The sequence below is a fragment of the Sciurus carolinensis genome, chromosome 17 (assembly GCF_902686445.1).
Source record: "Sciurus carolinensis chromosome 17, mSciCar1.2, whole genome shotgun sequence".
Classification (NCBI taxonomy): domain Eukaryota; kingdom Metazoa; phylum Chordata; class Mammalia; order Rodentia; family Sciuridae; genus Sciurus; species Sciurus carolinensis.
This window is the reverse complement of record NC_062229.1, coordinates 31,336,062-31,358,754: the sequence shown is the minus strand read 5'-3', so window position 1 is coordinate 31,358,754 and position 22,693 is coordinate 31,336,062. Positions and strand designations below refer to the sequence as shown.

Below are 22,693 nucleotides of genomic sequence, written 5' to 3'. Positions count from 1 at the left end.
CATGGGGGATTCTCTGGCCCAGGAAAGGAGACCACAAGGCTCAGTCTTATTGTGATTTTTATAAAAACCCTTGACCTGACGCTGGCCAGAGGGCGGAGAGGGCTGCAGTGTTGTTGCTAACGGAATTGAGGACAGTTCCAGGGCCCGGGGCAGCTCCTAGGACCCCAGAGAGGCAGCAGCATGGACAGGGTGTTAGCGTTGAAGGCCATTCAGGGACCTCGAGCTCCACGGTGGAGGTTGGGAGCAGCCACACCAGCCCTGCCTCCAGGCGTGGACAGAGAGCCTGATGGACTCAGGGTGGACCCCACCTGACCCCACGGGCCTAGTCCCGGAGGGAGATCTTCACAAAGAGGGTGGCGGATGGATGCTGGTCTCCGTTCTTAGACAAGAGGTGGACATGGCGGTATCCTGGCAGGCAGGAAGCAGAGCTCCGGTCACTCAGGGAGGACGTGCCAGGGCACAGCCAGGTCCCACCTCTCCCACCCCAGCTGTCCCCTGCCCTTGCCACACACTCACCCTGCTTGAGGCTGTTCCAGGGGATGGTGCTCTGGCCGATGAAGTCGTTCTTGGAAGAGGCGTCATAATCCTCCACCACAAAGCGGACCAGCGCCAGCTCAGGCACGACCACCTCAAACTCAAACTCCGTGTCCCACCACGGGTTGAAACCTGGGGACAGACACCGTATCAGCAGCATGCACACCAGCCACACCAGGAGCTGGGCCGGGTGCAGGCCCAGGACATACCGTTATTGGTGATTACGGCAGTCTGGCGGCTGGCCATGTCCCGGCCTACACCATGGATCTCCACTGTCACCTTGGGGTCTACAATTGAATTCTTACTCTTGTTAACTTTTGGCAGCTGCTGTCCAGAGATGACCTGAGGAAAGGCAGGGGACAACGAAGAGTTTAGGAATGGCTGTGAGGGCAAGGGGAGGTCTGTAGGCAGCTGTCCCTCCTTGGGTCTGGCCATACCCTGATGCTGAGTTGCTTCCGGGACCACCAGGGCCCCTGAGTCAGGGCACGTGAGTTGAAGGTGGTGTTGGGGTCTCTCAGGAATGCAGGCTTCAGCACATACCCGCAGGCCCCATTGTCCTGGAAGCGACCCTGGTACACGTCCATCTCTGGCCCAGGTGTCTGGAAGTTGAGGGCCACTACAACAGGCAGGGCAGAGCAGTCACAGGCTGGGCTGACCTCAGGGCCCTAGAGCCAGCCTCCTAGGGTACACTGAGGCCTAGGGTTGCACAGTAAGAAGCAGGACCCAATACCACCCCAGTACCCACTGCCTTCTCCACCCTAACTGACCCACCACACTGACCACACATTCCATTTCTGGTGTCAAAAGTCAAAGGGCTAGTATGCTAATGATGGGATTTCAGACAGTGACTTGCCAGTGGGGAGATATTTCCAGAGTTTACCAGTTCCAGGCACCCCTGCATCTGGCCCTGGTCCCCAGACTTCTCACTGAGTCATTCAAGGCTCTGGGCCCTGTCCCTCAGGACTGAAACCCTCCTCCAGGCATCCTCCAGCCCCAGTCGGCCCATACCAATCTGGCAGCCCCCGTTCCACATCTCCACGGGGCTGTAGTTGGAGGAGTCTGTTCTCCACCCTGCTGGGTAGATCCTGCTCAAGTGTCCCTCGTTGTGGCGGACAAAGCTGTTTCCTAAGGGGAGGTGTGGCGTGGTCAGTGGTGAAGGCCTCCCTGTGAACCCAGCGCCCTCCCTGCCAGTTCTCTCTGGTAACGGAGCAGGCAGCGCCAACTTGGCCTGGCCCCGGCTGGCCCAGATGGTCAGGCAGATGGCCGCACCCTCTGCCTGTGGAGGGACTCACCTGATTCTTGGAGCATCCGGAGAGCACGGTTCTCCGAGAAGGACGCCATCTCATAGAAAGCCTGCCCGGAGGTGCCAGAACTGGAGAAGCCCCCAAAGTGGACGCTCTTGCAGTAAATGACCATGTCAGAGAGCTCCTGCACCAGCCTGAGCTTGTCCTCCTGGGGGCCACGGGGAGGCCCGGGTTAGAGCCAGAGGTTGGGGTGGGGTGGGCACTGAGAGCCAGAAACCCAGACACAGAGAGACAGAGGAAGACAGAGAGAGGGGGCAGAGGTTCTGAATGGCAGCCAGAGAACTGAGATAAGGCGAATGTCCCAGGGAGCTGGGGAAGGCGGTGGGAAAGGACCCCAGGGCCTCCCTCCCCATAGCTCCCTCTCGAACCCTGGGCTTGTGCTGTACGCGGCTCCTCACTGCCTCGTCCTCCATCTCTGCAGCTTCATCTTCGTCTGACACAACTGTGGCCTCGGGGCTGCCTTCCCCTCCAGGGGGCAGCAAACCCCCAAGCTTCTTCCCCTTCAGCAGGATCTTCCCCTTCAGTTGCTGGGGATGGAGGCAACTCCTCAGGAGCCCCACTCTTGGCCTCCCAGTCAGTCCCTGCCCTCTCTGCTGGGCACCCCCATCCCCACCACGTACCTCGGGGGAGGGCAGGCTCGTGGTGACCCCATCCAGCGGCCGGTCCAGCAGCATGGGTCCCAGGATGGCACGCAGGTGTCTCGCCATCACACGCTGCTGCTCCAAGCTGCAGTGGTTCTCCAGGGACAGGATGACTGGGTAGGGGGATGCCTGGAGGCCCAAGGGCATGTTAGGATAGGTTGGCCACCCCTCGGACACACCTCCTCATCCCCCGGGGGCCCATCGTCCACCTTGAACGCGTAGTCCCGGATGGCCCTGAGCACGTCACATAAGAGGATCTTGGAGGTGAAAGTGTAGCCGTGGTAGATGATGGGCTCCAGGTTGGGCCCGTCCCAGCAGTCAAGCTCCAAGCAGCGGCAGCCTTTGCACAGCGCCCTGTGGGTGGGGGTGGTGGCTAGGAGCCTCTAGGTCCTGTCCCGGGTTGCCCCCACCGACTCCCACCCACAAGGCTTCCCTGGACCGCACCGGATGTAGGCTTCAGTACTGCTGGGCCCCGTGAGCTGGTCCTCCAGCAGGTACGTGTTGTGCGAGGAGGACACCAGGTAGTGGCTGAGTGGCTGGCTCATGTCCTGGTAGACCCTCCGGTGCGCCAGGCTGAAGGCACTGCCATCGGCCGAGAGCAGGTACATGAGGAAGCCGTCCTTGGTCATCTGCCGCTGCGCCTTGGCTGGGAGGGAGGAGGCCGCCACTGCCCTTGAGAGCTGGCTGCCACAGGCCTCCTCCTGGCTGCCCACCACTCTGGAAGGAGGGACCCTTACTCCCTCCCCCTGCCCATCCTCAGCTGGTCCTCCAAAGCTCTGGGAAGCAGGATAAGTCTGAGTCTCGTAGCCAGACTATGGTTACCAGAGAGTGAGGCTCTGTCGCCTTCTCCAACTCTGTCCCGAAGCCCAAGGCCCTCTGTGCACCAGACAGGAAGCCCCTCTGGAGAAGAGCTCCATTTTCTCTGCTGGGTCACATCACAAAGGTGAGCCCAGAATAAACATGAAGAAGGAAGAGCAATTGCTTTGGCTTCTCCAGTCACCTCTCTATTACCTGGGGACGAGGCCCTCAAAGCCCTCTGAAGGAGGAATCAAGAGGAAAACTGAGGCAGTGACCCTAGGTCCTCTTTCCCATCTGCCTGATTTCATGGGACAGGTGAGCACTGACCAAGGGCCCTGAGGTTGGCCGAGAAGCCCTTCCCTTTAGCCCCCTTCTGTCCACAGTCTCCTCTGGGGTCTCCCAGCCCAGTGCAGCCCTGGGACTGCCAGGATCTCACCAGTCTCGTTGGGCTCGTAGCGCTCAATGAGGGACAGGGCCATCGCTGGTCCTGCTGCCTCCTCCCGCTGCTGGTGCTGCAGGAATGTCACTAACTGGCCCACCGAAAGCCTCTCCCCTGAGCCCGCGGCCTCAGCAAAGGCACGGTCGATCTCCTCCCGCTGGGTCAGCATCTTGTAGAAAGCCTCGATCTCCTCATCCTCCAGGGAGTCTGTCTGAGAGTGGTCACACTCCTGCAGAGCCAGGACAGCGGGAAGGCAGGGCTCAGAGCAGGCCAGATGAGGATCCGGGACCCCACTGCTGTGCAGACCCGAACGCACCCTGAAGATCTTCCGGGCATAGCTGTCGTCCACCTGGATGTTGAGCTCCTTCAGGAAGTTCTGCAGCTCCTTGAAGCTCATCTTGTTGTCCTTGTTTTTGTCAGCTTTTCGTAAGCAAGAGTGAATCCAGCTGGGCAGGAAGTAAGGAAAGAACCCAAGAGCCCTGGAACCCATCAAGGTTCCAGCCAGAACCACGTTCAAGTTGAAGCTGCCCAGGTCTACCCACAGGCCTGGCCGGCCCCTGCGCTCCACACTGTAGGGCAAGACCTGGTGGCCTCACTGGAGGAGAAGGCTACTTCCTATCAAGTTCCTATCAAGTTCCTGTTCAAGTTGCTGATTTTGAAAACTTCGAAATGTTTAAAAATTTTCTTAATGCAAAAGGCTCAGAGTAGACAATCTAGAAAATACCAAAAAAGACAAACAAACAAAGCCCGCATAGCTCTGTCCCTAGGTGATAAATACCATCAAGACTGCAAAGTAAGTGCTTCTGGGGTTCAGTACATAACTGTAAGCCAACCTGACTAGTACTCGAGGCTTAGTTTATAGGAAACAGCAAATTTTCAGGCACTGATCAGAAGGTGGGGACAGCACATGCAGAACAAAAACCAGGTCAGGTCATCATGATTGGGGCAGTCCAGTTCCCAACAGCTCCCTCCCCTCATGCTTGACCTTGAGGAATTAGAGAAAGGGAAGCTCCACAGTACATTGCACAGAAATCAGAGTACTACATAGAATGAAGACAAGGAAACCTCACTTTAGTAGAAAAAAATAGAAGAACATGGTAGAACACAGTAGGGAAAAACAGCAGGTTTTCAGGAGGAATTACCAAGAGATGGGGGCTGAGGATGTAGCTCAGTCGCCTGCTTAGCATTCATGAGGACCTGTGTTTAATCCTCAACACCGAAAAATAAATAAATAAAATAAAATCTAAGGACCAGATTAAACAAAACTAAACTCATCCCTTTAGCAGACTAAGGGAAACATCTACAACAAAGGTTTAGAAAAATGAATTAAAAATAAAATAATATAGCCCGGTGTGGTGGTGCACGCCTGTAATCCCAGTGACTCATGAGGCTGAGGCAGGAGGATCACAAGTTCAAATCCAGCCTCAGCAACTTAGCAAGGCACTAAACAACTCAGTGAGAACCTGTCTCTAAATAACACACAAAAAAAGGGCTGGGAATGTGGCTCAGTGGTTAAGCACCTCTGGGTTCAAACTTCAGTACCAAAAATAGAATAAAAAATAAAATAAATTAATATGATGACCCTGATAACAAAATGAAAACTATAAACGAGGTTTTTGCAAACAGAAATGTGAAACACCCAGTGCAGGTAAAAGTCAAATGGATTGGGCATTCATCTGCTACGTGGGCAAGGTAAATTGGTACAACCTTTAGGAGAGTCATCTCGGGACAACTGAAGCTTTAAAATATTGCTGTGTTTTGGATGTGGTTTGTCCCCCAAGGTTCACGTGGTGGGATCTTAGTCTTCATTGTGGCAATAATGGGAGGGGGTGTGGACCTTTAAGAAGTAGGGCCGGGTAGGAATTGAAGATGTGCCCTTGGAAAAGCTTGTGGGACCCCATTCTCATTCTAAGTCCTGTCTGGCGATGTGATCTATTCCTATCTCATGCTCCCACTTTTGTGATGCCATCATTCTTGAAGACCTCAGCAGAGCCAAGCCCTTGAGTCTCCAGAACTGTAAGCTAAATAGATCTCCCTTCTTTATAAAGTTAGCCAGCCTCGGGTATTTCATTACAATAATGAAAAGGAGACTAAAATGACTATTCTATCATTTCATTCCACTTCTAGGAATCCACTGGGAAGAAAATACTAAATACTGAAAAGTTTTATGAACATAGTTCTTTGCAGTGTTATTTATATTAGTGAAAGGCTAAAATAAATTTTCAGCAGGAATAATTTAAACAGGAATAGATTTATAGTTTACAATGCATCTACTCAGTGGAATATTATAGTAATTAAAGCTGTTTATGGAGACTTCACTAAGGGAAATAATTATGATATAATGTTACACTGCAAATGGATTACAAATGTATGAGCTCTGCTATTTTTGGCAAAGGCATCATTAGGCAAATTGAAATGCAGAAAAAAAGATCAGGAGAGTGCAAATGGCAGTTTCTGGAGGAGATGGGTCTGGTGATTCTTTAAAACTTCATTCTAACATATACATAATTTCTAAATTTTACGTATATATAAATTCAAAATTTACATATATAGATCCAAATTGTATACACATGTGTGCATATATATTATATGTATAAAATATTATGTACACATATGTATACTAATCACAGCAGAATGTCATGTGAAACCATCAAGTCCACGAGTTCCCTGTGCTGAAGGCTACTCAGCAGAAGAGATGGCTTTCTGATCTAAGGTCTCGTGCAGCAGGCATCAGATGTCAAAAAGTAAGGCTGTACAACAGGGATGACTGCGGAAGAAGTAGCCCAGAATTGGGCTTTTTAAAAAGCTCAAAATCAGGCAGATGTGGGCTTGTGAAATAATGCTTAAAATTCTTTCAAATGCTGAAAAGCACACAGAAAAGGAAGTTAACAGGACTCAAAATGTGTCCTCCAAAGGAGCTACATCTATAGTAGCAATGAACAATCTAAAAGTGAAATTAAGAAAACAATTCCATAAACAACAGCATCAAAATGAATAAAATAATTTGAAATAAAAAATTGTAAAGTGCAAAACTTATCCTGTGAAAAGCCACAAAAAACATTTTTTAAAGAAATGAAACAAGATATAAATAAATATAAAGATATCTATGTTCATGGATCAGAAGACTTGATATTGCTATGCTGGGAGTATTCTCCAAATTGATATACAATCCTTATCAGAATCTTGCTGGCTTCTTTGCGGAAATTGATAAACTCTTCCTAAAATTCATTTGGAAATTCAAGAGACCTAGAATAACCATAGTAATTTTGAAAAAAAAAAGGAACAAATTTTGAGGACTCATTGCTTTCAATTTCAAAACTTCCTATAAAATTACCTAACGAAGACATTTTGGTGCTGGTGCAAGAACAGATATATAGACAAATGGAACAGACTTGAGAGTTCAGAATAAATCCTCATATTTACAGTCAATTGATTTCTTACAAGGATCCCAAGACAATTCAATGGGGCAAGAATAATCTTTTCAACTCGCTCCTGTCTGACAATGGTGCTGGAACAACTGTATACCTGCATATAAAAAGAGAAAAGAAAAAGAAACTGGATCTCTTACCTCACACCACATACAAAAATTAGCTCAAAATGGATCAAAGTCTTAAATGTAAGAGCTAAAATGACAAAATTCTAGAAGAAAATATAAGTAAATTGTTCATGACTTTGAACAAAGCCTTCTTAGATATGATACCAAAAAGCACAAATAACTGAAAAGAAAAAGTAGATGAGTTACACTTATCAAAACTAAAAACTTTGTGCTTCAAAGAATACTATCAGGAAAGAGGCACCCTTAGGATGGGAGAAATTATTTGCATAAAGAGACTCACAAAAGACTTGCATCTAGAATCTATAAAGAGCTCTTACAACTCAATAATAAAAAGACAAACAACTAGATCAAAAGATGGGACAAGGATCTAAATAGATTTCTCCAAAGAAGATAGACAAAAGCACATGAAAAAATGCTCAAGATCATTACTCATTAAGGAAATGCAAATAAATCAAAACCATAATGAGATAATACTCTGCATTCATTAGGATAATACCACTATAAAAAATAAAAAAGCAGAAAAATAACTAGTATTCGCAAAGATGTGGAGAAATTGGAACCTTTGCACACTGTTTATTGGAATATAAAAAGGTACTGCTGCTGTGTAAAACATTATGGTAGTTCCTTCAAAAAATGCAAATAAAATTACCATGTGATCCAGCAATATTACCTCTAGATATATACACCCAAAATAGAAACAGTTTCTAAAGGAGATTTATTTGTACCCCCATGTTCAGAGTAGTAGTGTTCACAACAACCAAAAGGTAGACACAATTCAAGTGTCTATTAAGTAGATAAATGAATAAATATAATGTGGCACATACATACAATAGAATATCATTTTAATAGGTATTTTATGAAATATTTTTTAGTTGTAGATGGACACAATACCTTTATTTTATTTATTTAGTTTTATGTGGTGCTGAGGATTGAACCCAGTGCCTCACACATGCTAGGCAAACACTCTACCACTGAGCCACAATCCCAGTCCCTAGAATATTATTTTAAAAGGACATTCTAACACATGTTATAATATGAATGAAACTTGAGAACATTATGTTAAATGATATAAATCAGTCATAAAAAGACAAAAACTCTAGGATTCCAACTTATATGAGGAATCTAGGGTAGACAGATTCATAGAAACAGAAAATAGAAGTGATTGCCAGGGACAGGGGAGAGGAGAGGGGAAGAATGAGAAGTTTTCATTTAAAGGATATACAGCTTCAGTTTTGCAAAACAAAAACAACTCTGAAAGCTGCTTATGCAACAATGTGAATATACTTAGCACTACTGAATTGTACACTTAAAATGGTTAAGAGGGTAAATTTTACTTTCTGTGTATTTTATGACAGAGTACTTGCCTAGCATATGTAAGGTTAGGCAATTCTCAGCACCACATATAAAAAAGTGAATAAAATAAAGGTCTACCAACAACTAAAAATATATATTAAAAAATAAATAAATAAAATAATAATAAATAATAAATAAATAAAATAAATAGCCAGGCATGGAGGCATATGCCTGTAATCCCAGAGACTCTGGAGACTGAGGCAGGAGGATTCCAAGTTCAAGGCCAGTCTCAGCAACTTAGTGAGGCCCTCAGCAATTTAGTGAGACCCTGTCTCAAAATTAAAAATTAAAAAAGGGCTGGGGATGTGGCTCAGTGGTAAATACCCTTGGGATAAATCTCCAGTACCCAAATAAATAAAAATAAATATATAAAAATAAAAAATAAATAGTAGATTCATTTAAAAAGAGCTTAACAACAACAAAAATGGGCAAAGGATTTGAATAGGTATTTCTCCAAAGAAGAAATATGATGGGCACTAAACATGGAAAGAAGCTGGGCATCATTTGCCACCCAGGAAATGCAAATAAAATCACAAGAAACCACTTCACATTCATGAGTGTGTCTATAATAAAACACTCAGCTATGAACAGGTAGGATCAAAAAGTACAAATAACAAGTGTGACTAACTGAAACCCTTATATACTACTAGTGGGAATGTAAATGGGCACAGCCTCTTTGGAAAACAGTTTGGCAGTACCTCAGAAGGTGACACATAGAATTCACTTGACCTAGCCATTCCACTCTGAGGATGCACTCAAGAGAAATGAAAACATATGTCCACACAAAACTTACACTAGGATGTGAAGAGCAGATTAGATAAAAGCCCCAAAGTGGAAACAACTCAAATGTCCATCAGCTGATGAATGGATAAATAAAACTTGGCTTATCCATACAATGGAATATTAGCAGAAATGAAGTATAGATACAGGCTACCACACAGATGCAAGATGATAACACGCTAGATGAAAGACTGCGTTATTCCATTGAAATGACATGTCCAGAATAGGCAAATTGAAATAGAAAGTAGATCAGTGGCTGTCTACCACTGGAGCGGAAGGGAAGTGGCAGATAAAGAGTATAGGGTTTCTTTTTGAGGTGATGCAAACGTTCTAAAATTGGTTGTGGGGATCGTTGTGCAACTGGGAATATACTAAAAAACACTGAATCAAGTTCAATGTGTTAAAGGTCAACTGCACGGTATGTGAATTATGTACCAATAAAGCTGTCATTGAAGAAAAGGGAGATGAACTGGTTCTACCTAGATCCATATGTGCCAGAAGCCTGAGCACTTTGGATCATATCTAGTATGTTGTTGTGCAACCAATTGTTGAAGTTTCTTGAGTCCACAGCTGGCTTGAACACCAGGCCCAGGGGAACATGACCACTGCCTAAAACAGGTCACAGGTAGGTACCATGATCTCCCGATTCTCAGAGGGAAGAAGTGTAGTAACTCTAGAAAACATGATTAGAACACCCCATAACTAAGTCTCTCACTGATGTAAGCTGCTCTTCTGAGTCTTCCCAATGTCCCACCTGCCCACTTTACAGAGGGGCCCCAGTGAATGTCAGGGGTTGTAGAGCTTTGTTTTTCTTCCTGCCACACGAGAATGCACCACCAAGGCAGACATCTGCAAGCACAGGAGAGGACCCTCACTAGGCTTTGACCATGCTGGTACCCTGACCTCCAACTTACAGCTTCCAGACTGAGAAAATAAATTTCTGTTGTGTAAGCCACTCAGCTGCCAAAACTGACTAAGCCACCTTCCATACCCAGGCTGCCCAGGGATGACTACAGTCTGTCCACAGGTCAGGCCTAGACTCACTACCACCAAGAGGATACTGCTGCAGCTTCTGTCGCTGGTCCATGGAGCCCGAGTGGTGGATGATCTTACGCAGACCCTGCACCCAGTGCTGGGCGTCGGCTGGAGATGGGGCGATGAGGTCTAGGGTGTTGCGCTGGTCCTTGAAGACAATGGAGAAGCAGCGATCCTCGGGCACATCACGGGCAAACTTCTCCAGGCCCTCTGTGCGGTGCCCCATCCGTACCTCCTGAATGTCCTCGATGGAGACTACAAGAGGGGCACGGTGGTGGCGGAGGCAGAGCATGCCGGGAAGCCAGTCCCTGTCTCTCACGTGGCCAAGACCATAGTAGAGGGGAAAACAGCTTAGATACCACCAGGACTGGAGCTGAGGCCCTGAGTCCAGAGGGGAGAGAGAAGGACAGGAGGGCAGAGGAGGCGGGCACAAAAAAGTGGAAGACAGACTGAGGTAGAGACAGCGTGAGACAGTCACAATGGGCAGAGTAGAAACACACAGGGAGAGACAGAGACAGAGATCTCAGAGGGGGAAGGCAACTGGGACCCCAGGCCCCCCAACTCGGTGATGCAAGGAGTAGGCCCTGGGGAGAGAACTGGGGACGGGCAGGGCAGGGGTCTCTGTGCTGGGGAGAGGGAGGCCACCTTGGAGCTTGATGCCTGTGACAGGGAGGGGTCAAGCATCCTCCTGATAGTACTGGACTTTGGACTTGTCCTTCCCCCCCATGACCATGAGAGCTTCCAGGGCCCTCTCCTAACCATTTAGGGGACTGGGGCCCTCGATCAGCCCTGGCCTGGGGTGTGGGGACAGAGGGTCAAAGACAGGGGCAGACGTGTTTGTATCAAAGCCTTGTCCTATGCTGTATGTATTCTGAGGGCTGCAGGAAGGCCCTGCCCTCCATGGTCCCAAGAGGCAGAAACGAAGGGTGTCCTCAAGGGGCTGAGAGATTACATAATTCAGCCCTTCGGAGCCAGAGGGCGCACTGTCAGAGCCTAGCCTTCTACACTTCAGGGAGAGACAAGACCCTCAGTAACTGCCACTCCACCGGCCTCACAGAGAACCAGTCCCACTAGAGAGGCTCATGCTGAGTCTCCCAGCAGCAGGATCTAGGCAGGATCCTGCCACATACCCATCCTGAGCCACCCTCCTCCAGCTGTGCTGGGTCCTAGACTGCCTCTGACTGCAGGCCTGCCTGTCCTTCCCTGAGTCCACCAACCCTGAGCCTCCTAGCCCTGTAGACCCACATGTGTGGCAAGTACCCCTGGCCACACAGGCTCTGAGGCATGGGACACATGAGCCCCAGCCATCTGGGATGCAGAGCATATCCCTGCTCAAGCCCTCTGCTCCCCACTAGGCCCCACAACAGGTATAGCTGCAGCTGCTCCCAGTTGAGAACAAAAACAGGAAGCCTAGGCCATGGAATCCCCCAGCTGGTGGCCCCAGGTGCCCCAGAGATAAAGTCCAGCTGTCCTCACTGCTGATAACACCCTGTCTGCTGAGACCCAGTGACCACAGGGAGACTAGAGAGCAGAAAGCAGAGCCAAAGAGAAATGGGGGTTGCTCCACTCCTCCATCACCTGGCCTCAGTTCCTCAGGGTAAAGTGCAGGTAAGGACAACAATCTCACTGCTCACCCAGAGAAGGCAGCACCACCAGGCAGGCTCTGCATGAGGCCTGCCTCGCGTGTGTGACCTGCAGGAAAGCCTCTTTGGGCCATGCTCCTTACCCAAGAGCGCCTGTCCTCCTGATCCGAGATCTGTTCTCCAGCGGCCCCTCCTCTCAGGGCACAGCCCCTCAGACTGCCTCAAGCTCACCTGTGCACCTCTGCTCACGCTGGGTCTCCTGCCTGAATGTTATTCCTGCCCTTTTGCTCATGGCCTTCTCAGTGTGAGGTTCTGATCTCGCCAGCCCAAATGGGGGTTCCTGCTGGAAGGGCCTGCGTCTTGTACTCCTCTACCTGATCCCTCCCCCACAGGCTCCCCACCAAGCACTAGGCATACACTGGGAGTCATGTGAATGTACTGGCAGGTGGGTGGGCTGCAAAGAGTTCCCAGGGCTCCCAGTGTAAGATCCCTGTCCCCACCATGCCTCCACCCATAGCATCTAACAGGAAACCCAGTATCAGGGCAGGAGCCCAGGGAAGGAGCCTGTCTGGCGCCACAGAGGCAAGGTCAGGGGGTCACTCCCATACTGGAAAGTAGCAGCCTGGGTTGGGGCAGACACAGGCTCAAGGAGGATTTTGAGAACACACGAGAGCCCCATCCCCTCAGACCCTGCCCTGCGCGGCTCAGAGACCTTCATGGCTCACAGCCCCAAGGACGCAGCAGGGCTCTGCCCATCTGACCTTGCTCCCATCCGGCTTTACCTCAGGCCCCTCCACAGGCCACAGGCTGGCAGGCAATGCTCTCTCAGGCTTTTGTCCAGCATCCTGATGCCCAGCAGACCCTTCTTGGGTTAAGGCACCCTACTAGAGCCCTCTCAGTGGGTTGAGCCTCCCCTTCCTTACACTTTTCCCCTAACTGGGGCTGGTCACCAAGTCTAGTCTTGTTCCCTATAGACTTTCCAATAGCCCCACCCATATATCCCCAGATTGGAATGATCTATCTCCCCTATCCAACTGAGGAGCCACCAGCTACCTGTGGCTATTTGAATACGAATTAGTTAAAATGAAATAAAATTTAACACTCGGCTCCTTAGTCACACTAGCTTCATGGGCTGATAGCCACCTGTGGCTGGTGGCTGCCATACTGGACAGTACAGATAACATTTCCTTCATTGTAGACAGTTCTATTGGATGGTATTGGTCTAAATTTTTTCACTGAGTAAAAGTGTAGACAAGAACATCTCATTTTACAGAATCTGCTGCCCAAGCCTGGCGCTTTTTTAGGACCTGCCAGAAAGTCTTCACACTCACATGCTCCTTGAGGGAGTGCCCCAGCAATGGCCTTTGTCTGTGTATCCTAGCCCTGCTCCACCCCAACCTCCTATGGCTCCAATTCTAGGGAGGATCTGCCTTCTGTGGCCCCACCTCACACCCTGGGCTCTGATACCTGGAAGGGCCTTATCTGCCTCTGGACTTTGGGCCTATCGTTTGGACTACCACACCTGAAATGCTAACTCACCAAACTTCCCTCCCTCCCCTACTTGAAGGATACCTGTGCTCCAAGCAACCCTGTCCAGCTCCCCTCCCTGTTGCTGAGCCTGGCTCTGCCCATCTGTGGTCTTGTGCCCATTCCAAGGAGCATTAGCACTGTGGTCCTCATTACACAGTTGTCCTCCCCAAACCAGACTAGACCTCAGTTTCTCTACAGGTGATTTAACTGGCTCCTGAACCCCGTTCATGCTCTGTCCCCTCCCGTATGGCCCAGGATACTCACACAGTTGGGACTCTGGGGACCTCATGACCTTGCGAGACTCCTGCCAGATGGTCTTACAGTCCTCCTGCAACTTGTAGAAGCGCTCTCTTCTCCATGAGCTGGACTTTACTTTCAGGAGTTGGCTGCCCTTCAGCAAGGCCTGTAGGTCCTTGTCATCCTGCAGGCCTGGGGGTCAACACCAGTAAGACGTCACCTACTCTACCAGGGTCCCACTGCCTTTGGACCCTCTCAGGCCATGTTTCTCCAGCCTCATCCTCAGCTCTCTTTACCCACCTTATCCCATGCTCTGGCTACTTCCAGTGCCTGCCTCCTCTAGGAGTCACCTCCAACTGCAGCTGAGGCAGTCATGCAACCTGCAGATGTTTGCCCACCCAAGACATACCCACACACTGTGACCTGTCCCCTGCAGCTGACTGAGAGAAAGGGCAGCTAATTCAAGAAGGCCTAAGAAATGGTAGGCCCCTCCTGGTCACATGTAAGGGTCAAAGTGAACTGAATGAAGCTGGGATCAAAAGATCAGGCAATGCGTGGCTGGATGCGGTGGCGCATGTCTGTAATTCCAGCAGCTTGGGAGGCTGAGGCAGGAGAATGGCAAGTTCAAAGCCAGCCTCAGCAACTTAGCAAGGCACTAAGCAACTCAGCAAGACCCTGTCTCTAAATAAAATACAAAAAGGGGGTGGGGATGGCTCAGTGGTTGGCACCTCTAGGTTCAATCCCTGGTACTAAAAAAAAAATGATTAGGCAACCCAGTGGGGAGAGAAGGCAGACACAGATGGAAATGGACTCCAGGACACCATGGAGCCAACAAACTCTCAATGGGTCCAGGATCATTCATGCCTGGGTTTGGGCACCCTTCCTGACTAGCTGTGTGACCTGAGCAAGTGACTTCATGTGGCAGGGTCTTTGCTTTCCCATCAATAAAATGGGATACTAATATCACCCATCTCAAACAGGAGCTAAGATCAAGTGAGATGATGCACAAGTCTATGGAGACAAGGACAGACACTGATTGCTGTGGAACCTTGTGCCTATCCCTGCCACCCTTTTCCCTGCTGCTTCCCTAACCCCTGACTAGAGTCTGCTCGAGCAGGTCTCTGACCTTTTCCCCAAAAGAGAATGATTAGGCCACCATTGCTCATATTTGGTCTGCTGGGATGCCCCTTTCTGCTCGCCCCCATTGCTGAGGGCCCTGGGTCTGGGGCCCCTGGAGGTACAGAAACAAGGCACAGTGCAGGCCCTTCAGAAGGGGTGGTGCAGAGGGCACAGGGAGGACCAGAACCCTGGCAGCCTGGCCCACCTCCTGCCCAACTCTTCCACTGATCTCAGAGATGCAGGCTGGGCTGAAGCACAGACTCTCAAAGATGCAATGCCCTCTGTCCTACCGGTCCTGACAGGAGGCACTATGGGACACCAAGCCTGGCTCCTCAGAAGCCCTCAGTCCCAAGCAGATCCTATGCCAACTGTGATAAAATAGACCCACACCTGCACCTTAACAATCCATCAATTTAATATGCAGTTAGATGTTTTCATAAGTGTGTGTGTATGTGTGTGTGTGCATGTGTGCACGCACGTGTGTGTGATTATAGCCACATAGTGTTCAGCAGCCATCTCTGTTCCAATCGAATTGGCTACCTCACTTCTGTTCCCCAAACTTTGTGACCCAGCAGCCATCTTTATACTGCTACTCCAATAGTGTGGTGGCAATAACTTTGATGAGGAAGTCATCAAAAAAGACATAGACTTTTTATTTTCTGAGTCCAGATTCACAATTCCTGATATCCTCTCCCACTTTTTCCATGTCCCATGCCCCTAGGCAGCCTGTCCCACACGTCTGCAGGGCCTAGAGAACCTTTGAACCTCTTCCCCAGGCCTCAGTCACCCACACCTTCTCTATCCCTACCAAGCTCCTGCTTTCAGTGGGGACAGAGCCCTGTGCTAACATTCACTCCCACTCCCCTATGGTTTTAGGCAACTCCTCCTCTCTCTCTTCTTCTATTCCTCCATCAGCCCTGAGGTGAGAACACTAATGGAGGAGGGAGGTATCCCTGGGCTTCTTCAGAGACAACAGTCTAATGTGTCTTCCCATGACTGTATTCCTGGTCTGTCCAGTCACTTCTAGAAAACACTGTGCCTTAGCAAGGGCAATACTCCTCCAACCCAAGGGGAGGCTAGTGGAGGAGAAGGGGACTTCTACAGAATTTTCCAAACTGTTGGCTGTATGTAACAGGCCAAGCACAAGAGGGAGAGTAAGGGAGTTCCCAGGGAACTCTGCCCTCTGCTGGGAGATTCCACTGTTCTTTCTGAGATACAGCTGGGAGGATCACCTCCGTACCATCTGCCAGCACTACATTCCCTAAGCTGGGCATGTATCAGGGCAAGCCACTGTTGACAGATCAGATGAGTATAGGGGAGATTGTTGGGAAGTAGAAGCTGAGCCCCACCTTCCCGTTCTGGAAAACACCATGAAGAGATGACATGCTCATCCTGTCCTGGAGCCAGGCTGTGGCCCTGTCTGCAGTCAGGCAGAGATAAGCCCCCAGTTGCTGCCAGGAGGGAGACCTCAGTCCCAAAGTGGGCCTTGATAATTCCAGAAAGATCAAAGGTCCTCTGGGCCCATGGGAAATCTGGGCAGGCCCTCCATCCCTTAGCCTCAGTGGGGGCCCTCTGGGCTCATGCCCCACTGCCCTTGCTCCCTTAGTTACACAGAAAGCATGTGGCACCCCTCACCAAACCCCACTCACTCAGTTGTAGCACCTTCTCCTCCTGTAGGAGGGCCATGAGAAGCACTGAGTTCAGGGGCCTTGGGTTAACTTTGTGATCTCACTAACCTGCCAACCTGCCCAGGCCAGTTGCCTCAGGCAGGAGGCCTGTAGAAGGCACAGACAGTGCTGAGATACCAGTGGGAAGCCAGGGGGTACCTCCTGCCCATGTACCTACAGTGATACATAATGAAGACACACTGGGCCTGGAATCCCCAGCAATACACTGAGATATAGCCACAAAAATAGCAAATACTCTATCACACAGGATGACGTCACACACAATCATACTGCCAGATACAATCTTAAAGAGACAATGAGTCACACACATAACACACTGCCCCCCCAAACTATACACTGTCACATGGAGTTGCACAGTGTTACCCTTAGTCACATACAGCCACTTAAGATGCAGAGTTAGAATATCATTATCATGGCAGTAATAATAGCAGCCACCATAATAATAGTTAATATTTGAATAAGATCCTGTTCTTGGCACATGTATATAATCCCTCCAACAATCCTATGAGGAAGGCAGCATCATTATCCTCATTTTACAGATAAGGAAACTGAGCTTGAAGGAAGTTGTATGGTGAAGTCAGGACTCAGGAGCAGGCCACTGGGTCAGTGCTACAAAACATTGCTTTATGCAGCCACCACTCAGTTTCACACAGCCAGAGTGTATCAACATCAGAAAATCCACAGAACATACACATACACACCATAACACAGATTAACAGACTCACTCAGTCACCTTGGGTCACCAACTGTCACATCTATCACACACAGCCACACTCTGTTGTACAGTATCACAGTGGATCATACACCATCACAGTTGGTTCCATGCAAACACCCCTGGTACCAGTGTCACACACTTGGTTGCACAGCATTACACACCATCATCACTACACAATGGCCCCACAATACCACATGGGTGATCATCACTCAGTCACCACTGAGTTACCCACTGTCACTTGTCACATACAGGCATACCTGGACTACACACAGTCTTGAAATATCTCATTGGGTTACACAGTCATACCAATTACACACTGGGTCACATCTCCAGTGATGTCTCAGAAATTTATAAACAGGAGGGGCTGGGGGTGGCAAGGGTTGGAGAGCTTTGGAGGGGCTGAGTTAGATCAGGAGAAGGGGTAACTAATCCTAGTACTCACCCCCATGTGCCACCACTGCAAATGGCCCCACAGAAGAATTAAACAAGGCTCGAAGTGCAATCAAAGGCTGGAGGTTCAGGGACAAGTAGTCTGTGTCATGTTCCAGCTGCTTTCCCATTCCCCGCAGCTCTCAAGGTTCCTGGTGTCCCTTACCCAGCCTTCGCCCATTGAGCGCCGCCACCTTGAGGCTCTGCTCCTTCAGATAAAGCTCCCTGGAGCGGCTCCGGCTCCAGCTCCGGCTCCGGCTCCAGCTCCGGTTCCGGACCCCCAAGCACTGCATGACGCTTTACAGTGCGCCTCCACCACTGTGAAATCCGGTTCAAAACATTGCAACGCCTCTAGAAGCCTGCAGACTCCAGGGGGCGGAATCGCTCGGAGTCCCACCTTCAGGGGCGGAGCAAAAACCTAAAGAGGCGGGGCCGGGGCCGGAGGGGCGTGGCCGTAGTCCTAGGGGCAGGGCGAGAGAAATACTGTCCGAAACGAGCAGAGCCGGGGCCTGGTAGGCGGAGCTAATCCAGGAGGGGCGGGGTCTATGCCCTGGAAGGTGGGGCGAGAGCGGAATGCTGGCGCGGGAGGTGGAACCAGAGGTCAGGGTTGGGCAGTCGAGCTAGGGAGGCACGGTGCAACCAACTCATAGCCCATCTTTGACAAAGCCTGCGGAGTGAAGGCAGTCTGGGGAGGGGGAAGAGTCAGGCCCGGAAGGCGGCGTTCAGGCAGGCAGCCACCGCCCGGGAGGCGACGTGGAGGCAGAACCACATCCAGGAAGCAGACGAGGGGCGGAGCGAGACGGGGAAGATCCTCACTGGAAAGGCGGTGTCCAGTCAGGGAGGGGCGGTCCCTCGACTTTTGGAGGTGGGGACTGGCCGGGGCTCGGGAGGAGTGTGGGGCTGAGTCGGATTCGGGAAGTCCAACTCCAGCTCCGAGACTGGCGGAGGATACCCGGTCTGGGCGGGGGAAACGGACCAGCCCAGGGGAGTAGCGATGGGCTACAGAGTTTAGCGGATAATCGAATGGGGCGGGTCCAAGTCCGCCAAATATTGCATCTCATTACTCGATGAATTAATCGTGACTTATCTTGCTGTTGCCTCACTTGTGAACCTTAGGCTGACCCGTTCCTTCAGTTTCCCCATCCGAGTCGGGTAATCCCCAAGGTATAGCCAGATGTAAATGGCATTCTTGAAAAAATGCTGATCTTAAAAGAGCCCATTAACGCAGGCTTGCCTTGAACGCAGGCCTGCCTTGATGAATAGATGAGAACGGCTGCAACTTTGTACAAAACTGTGCTGCCAATGTGCTTGGGAACAGTGGGTCCTTTCATGTACATCACAACTTCCCTTTCATTCACCCAGCAATTATTTATTGAACCCCTACTGTGTGCCAAGGTCAGGACGCCACCCAGAGGCCTGAGTCACTCCTCTTTTTACTTTCTGCCTCTGAAGAGTTCCCTGATTCGCCTCACTGCACCAACAGTGAGTCACTGGCAAAGCTAGTTTTTGGCACAGATAAGCATAGCAATAATAACAGATTGAAGGGCAGAGTGACTTGCCTAAAGTCACACCACAGAATAAATAATGAGCAAGATTCATTAGTGCAGATGAGCTGAAATACGGACACAGAAAAACTGTTCTTCACTTGGAGTGGGGCAGGGAAAGAGTGTAACAGTAGCTGGTGTTATAGAGAAACCATGCAAAGTTTTTTACTGGAAGAAAGACCTCCCGAGGATATGTGGATAGAATCACACCTCTATATAATTTGTTTCCTTTGACTCTTATGTGCTTTGTTTTATGCACTTAAAAACATGATCCTGGGAGGGTGTACTGGCTTTACTTAACTGCTAAAATGGCCTATGGCACCGAAAGGTTAAGAGCAGTGTACATAACTGGGTATTTATAGTGTGAGTATGGAACCCCAGGGAGAGACAGCTTTGAAACATAACTGAGGGGTAGCTGAGGTGAGCTGGTCACCCCAACTTGCTCTAGAATCATCATCTATTGGAGGTAACAAGAAGCTGCTTTTTAGGCAACCTAGAACTCCTAATGTGTGATTTTATTCTTATAACATCCCCTGTGAAATATGCTTTGTTATCCATCCCATGGACAAGGAAATGGGCCCAGAGAGGCAAAGGGTCACATGGAAAATAGAAGCAAAGCTAGAATTGGAGCCCAGATCTCCTGGAACCAAGATGAGGCCCCTCTACCTTCCACTTTTACAAATGCCAGTCCTTGCCGTGAGACAGCAGGGCTCAGGCGTAGGAAAAGCAAGTGAAGATGAATGTGTTCAGTGAAGAGGGACCCAGAGGGTCATGCCCTTTCAGCACATCTGCGGACATGCTGGAGAAGCTAGTCCAGGCCTAGCCAAAATAAAGAGAGCAGAGAAAGTGGGGTGGGGAGAAGAGAATGAGAACTGTAACATCAGTTGGAGGGTTTCAGAGGCAGCAGAAAGAGCACCTTGGTTCTTGCATTCAGTTCTGGCCATACTTTCCCAAGCTAGGGATGACCTTGTGGTGCCCCATCATCTCCCAAAAAATGTAGACAGCAACTCCCTGGATATAGTAACTTGGGGAAAGTCCCTCTGCTGAAACACATCATAGTACTGAGTACCAGGTGCATTTAACTGCCTTATGATATGACTCACTTGATCCTCACCTCATATAGCAGGTAGTATATTATCCCCCACTTTACAGATAAGGCAACTGAAGGATTTGTCTGACATGAAGAAGCCTAGCTAAACTCAGGTATTTCCTTCCAAAATTGATACCTTTGGGCTACAGTGCCTCTGGGACAGAAGAGACATTTCATATCTAGCCTGTAGACCCCAGGCGAATGGAGGGAACTCAGAGGGCATTCCTACTGCAGACCTCTAACTTTCCACATCTAATACTGTGATACACACTGTGAAAGGGATGCAAACTCTCCAGCGAAAGTGTGGACAAACTGCAACAGCATGGAGTACAGTGACCACCCTTCCCACCATCAATTCTCCTTAACAGGTTTTGCATCCCCATCTTGTTTGCAACGTGGACAGAAGGCAATTAATGGAGGTTAATTGAGATGATGAACTAGAAGCGGCAGGGCCTTCAGGGAAGACAGTTCGGGGTCACGGTGTTTATGCCAACCCTGGAGGAAGGGTTGGACTGAGTCATGCATTCAAGAGACTGGTCCCAAACAGGATGAGGCAGGGTGGCCAAACCCATGCCACCAGTCTGGAAGGCTCTGACTGACCCTCCACATGTCTTCCTTGCTGGGAAAGATACCAGGGCTGCCCCAGGAGAAAAGCTGGATGGAGGCCATTCCAAAAGAGGCTGAGGCTGTTGCTGTGTCAGAAACAACCAGAGGCCTGAGAAAATCTTAGTGTGAGATGGGCAGGGAAGAGGTGGCAGTCTGCAGGGTAGACAGCTAATGGGTGGTGAGAGAGAACAAAGAGCTGTTCAGGGCAGGTGGCTCTGGGTCCTTGCCCACCAGTCTGCCAGGAGCACTCAGGACACCTCTGACCTGAGGGGAGGAGAGAGGGAACAGTTAAAGGGGCAGGGATTCCATGACCCAGCTAGACAAGGTGGCTTTGAGAAACTCTGGCGATTGCTCTCTGTGGACACTGGGGACTGGGTCTGGGCCAACAGAGAAACACAAAACGGATTGGGGGCTGGTTGGTAGATGCATCTCTAGGGGCACTGGCGTGGAGGGCTGGAAGACTCTGCCATCTTTGAATGGTTTAAATGGATGGGTGGTGGGACCTAAAGTCTCCAACTCCAAACGTACTGGAAAAAAGAGGAATATATAGTTAAGCAGTGATTGGTGTGAGAGGAGCGGGGTTTGCTGGGCTGGCATATGTTCTAGGAGAACAGGAGTGCAAAGGCCCCCCAAGTGTGGGTTAGTTGCCCACCTGAAGTAAAAAGATGCTTAGTTACTCCCCTGTCCTCCCAGAGGCCTCCAGAACTTGCAGTCGGGAGTCCGGGCTCCCCTGTCTGCTGGAAGGACAGCGATAGGGCAATATCTGGCCCAGATGGCAGGAAACAAAGCTCGCTGGACAAAGGATGGAGCGGCGGGCAGCTGGAGCTGAGACCTGCTCTCCCTTACCAGGAGGGTGCGCCGATGCGGAGATAGGACTGCTCCTCCAAGCCCGAGGATCGCTATGATTTCTGCTCTGGGCAGTTAAGGCTGCAAGGCCCGGCCTCAGCTAAACTTGCACACCTCCTCGCCCCACCCCCTAACACCCTCACCACGCCACACCCTCGCGGCCTGACGCTGTCCAGGCACGCCGGGACTTGGGGGAGCCTCTAGGGATGGCTCGGACGGGGCGGAGAGGAGTCGGTTGGTTCGTGGATGCTGTTTCCTTCCCTCCTCGGTCCCTTCATGCGATCTGAACAGTGAAATACAGACCGGGACAAGGCGCAGACCCCGAGGGAGAAGATGTCTTCTGACCCGCACCGCTCCCCGACCTCCCGGACCAGGTCTGGGGACAATCCTGGAACATCTAGGGTTGTGCCCCGCAGTCCTACTCGGGAACCGCGGGCTGAGATTTCCCCGGGCAGGCAAAGGGACCGAGGAGCCGGCCAGGGGCTGTGCAGAGGCGGCTGAAGGAGCTGGGAGCTCCTACCCAGCGCGGGGAACGGCTTTCCCCGCGTGGGCCCCTGCAGGGTCTCCCCGCTCACGCGGGCCGACACTCACCGTGCAGGGTCAGGAAGTCCCGGCCCGAGTCCATGCCCGTCCGGCGGCGCGGCGGGAGGGGGCGCCGCGGGACTCACGTGAGCAGCGACAGCGCGGGCGGCCCAGGGTCCGAGCGCAGTGCAGTGTAGGGACCCGAATGGACTGAGGTGGGTGGAGGACGGGGCTGGGCCCGGGACACCGCCCCGCCCCCTGGGCCCCCCGCCCCCCGGGCCCGCCAACCCGCGTCTCTCCCCGCCCCCTCCTGGGGATCGGGAAGGAGGCAGAGCTGGGGGCCA

At 50.5% G+C, this 22,693-nt stretch overlaps 1 protein-coding gene across 3 annotated transcripts; it reads right to left on the bottom strand.

Moving 5' to 3' along the window:
• Nucleotides 1-46: 46 nt before the first annotated feature.
• Plcd1 (phospholipase C delta 1) lies at nucleotides 47-22,572 on the bottom strand. 3 transcript variants are annotated; one of them, XM_047532321.1, is made up of 15 exons: nucleotides 22,419-22,572; nucleotides 13,818-13,982; nucleotides 10,467-10,695; nucleotides 4,033-4,162; nucleotides 3,714-3,945; nucleotides 2,924-3,125; nucleotides 2,689-2,833; nucleotides 2,459-2,608; nucleotides 2,207-2,365; nucleotides 1,827-1,986; nucleotides 1,543-1,659; nucleotides 972-1,150; nucleotides 744-876; nucleotides 517-666; nucleotides 47-408 (listed from the first exon to the last, which is right to left on the bottom strand). In XM_047532321.1, the coding sequence occupies exons 1-15, from the start codon at nucleotides 22,450-22,452 to the stop codon at nucleotides 323-325; spliced, it is 2,271 nt and encodes a 756-aa protein (XP_047388277.1). In that variant the 5' UTR covers nucleotides 22,453-22,572; the 3' UTR covers nucleotides 47-322. The 3 variants fall into 3 exon arrangements, with proteins under 3 accessions (XP_047388277.1, XP_047388275.1, XP_047388276.1); XM_047532319.1 differs by lacking the exon at nucleotides 22,419-22,572 and adding an exon at nucleotides 17,908-18,198; XM_047532320.1 differs by lacking the exon at nucleotides 22,419-22,572 and adding an exon at nucleotides 17,755-17,897.
• Nucleotides 22,573-22,693: the final 121 nt, after the last annotated feature.

What these genes read in the sequence shown, in the direction of transcription:
- Plcd1 (XM_047532319.1), bottom strand. Translation starts at nt 18,034, where the DNA reads ATGCAGTGCTTGGGGGTCCGGAACCGGAGCTGGAGCCGGAGCCGGAGC. An exon ending in GTCCCCAGAGTCCCAACTGT is followed by an intron (nt 10,696 to 13,817) that starts GTGAGTATCCTG and finishes CCCCTCTTGTAG; the next exon opens with TCTCCATCGAGGACATTCAG. An exon ending in GGAAGCAACTCAGCATCAGG is followed by an intron (nt 877 to 971) that starts GTATGGCCAGAC and finishes GCCTTTCCTCAG; the next exon opens with GTCATCTCTGGACAGCAGCT.